The following is a 4,886-nucleotide window of genomic DNA, read 5'->3' as shown; positions in this document are numbered from 1 at the left end:
AATTGTCTGAAACACAAATCAAACTTTTTCTTCAGACTGTTTAATTGTATTACTTTTAATTAGGGTTCAAACTGGCAAAAAATAGGCGTTTTTTCCCCTCTACATGTCTGCAATGCATTTTCGCCTGATTGCTTTGCTTAAACGGGTTTTCAGGGGCAAAGCTGACAGAACACGACTATCAGGCTCCAAGTCGCTTTAATAAGAGTTTTATATGGGGGTCTCAGTGTCCACTCATATGAATGCGTTTTAAATCAAATCACAGATGCACTTTTATTCAGCCGGTTAAAATAGCAGAACAAAACCGTCTTTAGAAATAAAGCTTTTTTTATTCCTCCAGGCTTTTTTTGAAGCGGGGAGAGGGAAGGAGAGAAAGGCCGAGGGGCGCCTCCTCCGCAGCTGAGGGTGACAGTTAGTTCATGGTTAACAGGATCATGAGCGCACGGCTCAGGCCGCACACTTCTCCTGTGCGCACTGAGCTGCGGCTCCGCGCACTGAATGAAGCCTGTTCAAAAAGAGTGATATTTAACACATCTGTTAAAGCGTTTTGATAGCAGAAATCCGTTTAAGACATTATTCCATGACGAGGGCCAGATTGAGTGTTGAGAATCCTATGAAACCTTAAAACTGATTTACATTTGAGATGCTGTGCAGCGTCTGCAACTAGAATTGACAATAAATATACTTGGTTATTCTAGTGTCATCGTAACAGTGTATAAAAAACAGTTTAAATCCTACTTTTTAATCCATGGATGTTTTTTCTGTGCAAAAGTCCTTGGCCGCCATAGATTTAATAGTCAAAGTTGTAATGAGGATTTTTTTCCCCCTCAGTCTCTTTATTAAGAAACAAAGAAAACAGAGAACATGTACAATGCATTAAAACACTCAGGAAAAATGGCTTCTATAGACTGAAGTCAATATTTAGTGTGAAACACTGAATCGTTCAAACATGACAAAGGATAGTAGATAATCAATATTTAGCTTCAGGCATGTCTTGAATGCAAGCTGGTGTAAATATACCAAAATATTAGTTTTGTAAATCTCATATTGTCTGCCCAAGAGAGTTTAAGATAAGTGGAAAGCGAGGTCAAACTAAACACTCGCAACTTAAGCCTGTTGAAGTTGTTTTATTCTGAAATATTTGCGTTTGATACTGTATATATTTCCTGTGGTTGTATTTTTAGTAAAGAGGTTACTGAGAAATAAATATATGTGATCAATCCAAAATCAAGTTTAAGGTGGAGTCAGACTTTTGCACAGAACTGAATAAAAGAATAATTTTACATTTTAACGAGTATATTTTAGATCCTGCAGAACAGAAAGACAGCCTGAGTGGACAAGAATAAAGTGTCCTTTATAAAGTGCTCATTAAAAGTCCGCATATAATGACCGAATCTGTAAAGATTGCTCTTTAATTAGGCCGCTTGCCTCTGCCAAACAAAACAAATTGAAAGGAAAGTGGTCAACATGCAAAATTGATGACTGAGCCTTCTTTTGTGGTGGGGACATTGTGTGTTGCTTGCTTATGAAGTCTAATGCAATCATAAATTGCGTCCCCCGGCCAATCAGCGGCCCGGGGGATGCTGCATGAAAGCGACCCATGTGGAGAACTTTGTTGAGTCCCATTGTTGAGTCTGTCAGCCCTGAGCGGAGGGCCGGAGGGGGGGCAGGCTGCTATAAAACTCCTCTCCCCAGAGTGAGGAAACCAGAGGAGTTAGCAGCCATTCACACGACTGATTCTCTCCCAGCTGACACGAGGAGTATCTCACATTTCACTTTTTTTTAACCGGGACCATGATGATCCCAAGCGTGATCGCGCCTCCCGCCTTCTACCCGGGGCTGTACCGGCCCGCCGCTGCTCTGCCGCTTCACCAGACGCTGCCGTCCGCCTTTCAAAGTCACTCCAGCTTTCTAGTGGAGGACCTGCTGCGGATAAGCCGCCCCGCCGCCTTCGGTAACCGGACTGTCCCATCGGTGTGCGCCTCGGTGCCCACAGCCACCACCACCTTGTCGTTCAGCGGCGCGCCCGCGGAGCGCGCGGTGGCCACTACCGCGGTAACGCGCGAATCGTGCTCGCCGAAAACGTCAGTGTCGAGCAGCAAGGACCCAACTTTTCTCAAGTTTGGAGTGAGCGCCATCCTCGCCCCTTCACCAAAGACAGGTGAGTAGTCAGACTGCGTGTTTCTGCCTTCACTTTGAGATTTATTTTTTTTTTAACTCATGAATGATTTTTAACACGTGTCATGTTTCTTTATAGCGTCGTCACCTCCTGCACTCCACAGCCTGCACTCCAAAACCTTCCCCATCCCTTGCTTTGACGGAACCTTTCACCCCATATTCAGGACGCCTTATTTACCAGGTAGGTGCATCTTTTACTCACTTCTCCTAAACAGATCAATCTATCCTCAGCCTTTTGAAATCTGTACGGACTAATTGCATTTACATGTAAAACACTCGCACCCTCATATAATTTTTTTTTTTTACCACAAAAGAAGAAATCACTGTCTCATTAATGGGGAGCTCTGGCCCCTGCCCGTACCCACCCACCCACCCCCTAATTAACCAATTATCCCAAATCGTCACGCTCTAAATTTGAGGCGGGGTGGCGAGTTATAGTCCCCCCTGCTTCCCATTGGGGGCGTTTTGGCATTTCCCTGGCCCCGCGTTTTCCCACAGAGCCCGGGGGGCCACCGGGCCGCTGTGACGGGCAACAAAGCCTACAGCACCGTGACCAATTTGGTCAGCTCCCACCGGGCGAACCACCCACACACCCCGGAGAGTGACTTTTACCAGGGGGGGCAAAGGCGTGAACCAGTCATGCACTAATTTCCCTATTAGGCGCTATTGAGAGTTTTCAATATTCTCACAAGACCACATAGCGCGTCGTTGTTCCTGATTCTTCTGCGGCCACAGGGCAGCTACTGTCAGGAGGGAAGTCCAGTTAACAGGACGTATACAGGAATGTTGGAGCTGAAGTAAACGGAGTTTCAACTGTGTCCAAAATGTCCCAGCTGGAGAAAGTTTGTCCCTGTATGCCGCGCGGCCCATAGGATAAGTTACCACTGACTTCCAGTCCTCACTCCTCTCTGTGCCCTAAACGTTTATTCTCCACGCGGGCCAATCAGCGAGTTGAGATAAAGAATAATCTCTTAGAAAAGTCTATAAAGTCGCTAGTCCGTGCTTTCATTCAGCCAAATCATAATGGAGATGGAGTCTTTTCATGGGCTCAGCTGAATGCCTCAACAAAACAACTCCAGCGTCCTGAATAGCTTTTCGTGTTCATTTAATGAAAATGATTTGAAGGCACGAAGAAGAGGAAAAAAAAGCGCCATTCCCCTCCACTCTTTACTCCCCCCCTCCGGGCATCAGTATTCTGGTATGCAGTTGTGTTTAGTTTGAAAGTGTAAATCTCCTTTTGTTGCGATAATATATGGCCTTCGCCGCCTGTCCAGAGTCTTTTCTGCGTTAGTTCATTACTACACAATTACCGTTCACGGTTTATTAACTCCTCTATCCGCCCTCACAGGGTTCCTTAAAGGATATGCCACCTCTTTACCATACCAATGCGGTTGGGGACCGGCCAATGTGCTAATTAGTCACCTCGTGCCATTTCACTCAAAACGGAGACGTATTGCACAGATCCAAAAGGGATAAAACCTTCAATAATTACGAGGAGTAAAGAGAAATCATTATGTTCTTGTTTATATTTAAAAAGCCATAATTTCCACATGGTCTTGGTTAAGGAGCATTTCTTCTCTGCTAACATTTTTACCAGAGATCTGCCTAAATAAAACAAAGGTAAAAAGTTCAAATTTCTGTTATGTGTTTTTTATTGTAGCATCTTCATCCGTTGTTCCCATTCCGGGGACTTTTTCGTGGCCCCTGGCCGCCAGAGGGAAACCCCGGAGAGGGATGCTGAGGAGGGCGGTGTTCTCCGATGTGCAGCGCAAAGCTTTGGAGAAAATGTTCCAGAAACAGAAATACATCAGCAAACCCGACAGGAAGAAGCTGGCCTCTAAGCTGGGCCTAAAAGACTCACAGGTAAAAACTCACAAGTGCTTTAAATGTTGAATATGTCGTGCGTAATTTGTGCGTAAAGACGGCGTTGCGCATTTTGCTCTACTCGGACTTTTTTCACTCACCATTTTCAATCCGTCAACAGGTGAAAATCTGGTTCCAAAACAGGCGGATGAAGTGGAGGAACTCAAAGGAACGAGAGCTGTTGTCGTCCGGAGGCTGCCGCGAGCAGACGCTGCCCACCAAAGCCAACCCGCACCCGGATCTCAGCGACGTGGGCAAGAAATCCTCAGCTGAAGAGGAAGATGAGGAGGAAGAGTTCGGTAGAGAGAGAATGAGGGCGGGGTCCAGCATCTCCTCTCCGTCTCTTTCCAGTAAGCACTCGGACTTCTCAGAGTCAGACGAAGAAGAAATAACAGTATCTTAATTTATTTTTTAAAATATAGAGAATATAACCCAACGTTTTGTTTTTATATGAGACTGTGACCAGATCTGTAAGAAGCCGTCGACGTTAAAGAGGACCCCATAAATGTTCAGAAAACAAGTTTCACTCCAGTATTTTGCTTCGACTGCGCACGCGCACTCTACAGGATCTGCTTCTTAGACACAATTTGCTGTTTTGCACAGCTTTGTTTAATTGTACAGTATTTTGTACAATTTTGTATGGAAATTTTATGCCAAGAATATTGAGTTACTTTTACCCTGAATAGAGTTGTTTATTGAAAAATGTAGCTATTTCGTTAATAATTTATATGAATTTGTTTAATAAGTATGTTGTATTATGTGCTGTATATATGTTTATTTCACACGTTTTGTAAAAATACCAAATAAAATTGTAAACAATTCCAAGTAAAGTGTATGTCTTTTTTTGT

The 4,886-nt window shown here is 44.2% G+C and overlaps 1 protein-coding gene across 1 annotated transcript; it reads left to right on the top strand.

The window, feature by feature from the left end:
• The first annotated feature begins 1,726 nt into the window (after positions 1 to 1,726).
• Positions 1,727 to 4,559, top strand: dbx1a (developing brain homeobox 1a). Its single transcript, XM_042490414.1, has 4 exons — positions 1,727 to 2,158; positions 2,255 to 2,356; positions 3,836 to 4,038; positions 4,160 to 4,559. Exons 1-4 carry the CDS (start codon positions 1,792 to 1,794, stop codon positions 4,439 to 4,441), a joined length of 954 nt encoding a protein of 317 aa, XP_042346348.1. The 5' UTR covers positions 1,727 to 1,791; the 3' UTR covers positions 4,442 to 4,559.
• Positions 4,560 to 4,886: the final 327 nt, after the last annotated feature.

The sequence above is a fragment of the Plectropomus leopardus genome, chromosome 1 (genome assembly GCF_008729295.1).
Source record: "Plectropomus leopardus isolate mb chromosome 1, YSFRI_Pleo_2.0, whole genome shotgun sequence".
NCBI lineage: Eukaryota > Metazoa > Chordata > Actinopteri > Perciformes > Serranidae > Plectropomus > Plectropomus leopardus.
The sequence above is the reverse complement of the archived record's forward strand: the minus strand, read 5'-3'. Positions and strand labels throughout refer to the sequence as shown.

What these genes read in the sequence shown, in the direction of transcription:
- dbx1a (XM_042490414.1), top strand. Translation starts at nt 1,792, where the DNA reads ATGATGATCCCAAGCGTGATCGCGCCTCCCGCCTTCTACCCGGGGCTG. An exon ending in CAGGACGCCTTATTTACCAG is followed by an intron (nt 2,357 to 3,835) that starts GTAGGTGCATCT and finishes TTTTTATTGTAG; the next exon opens with CATCTTCATCCGTTGTTCCC. An exon ending in TGGGCCTAAAAGACTCACAG is followed by an intron (nt 4,039 to 4,159) that starts GTAAAAACTCAC and finishes ATCCGTCAACAG; the next exon opens with GTGAAAATCTGGTTCCAAAA.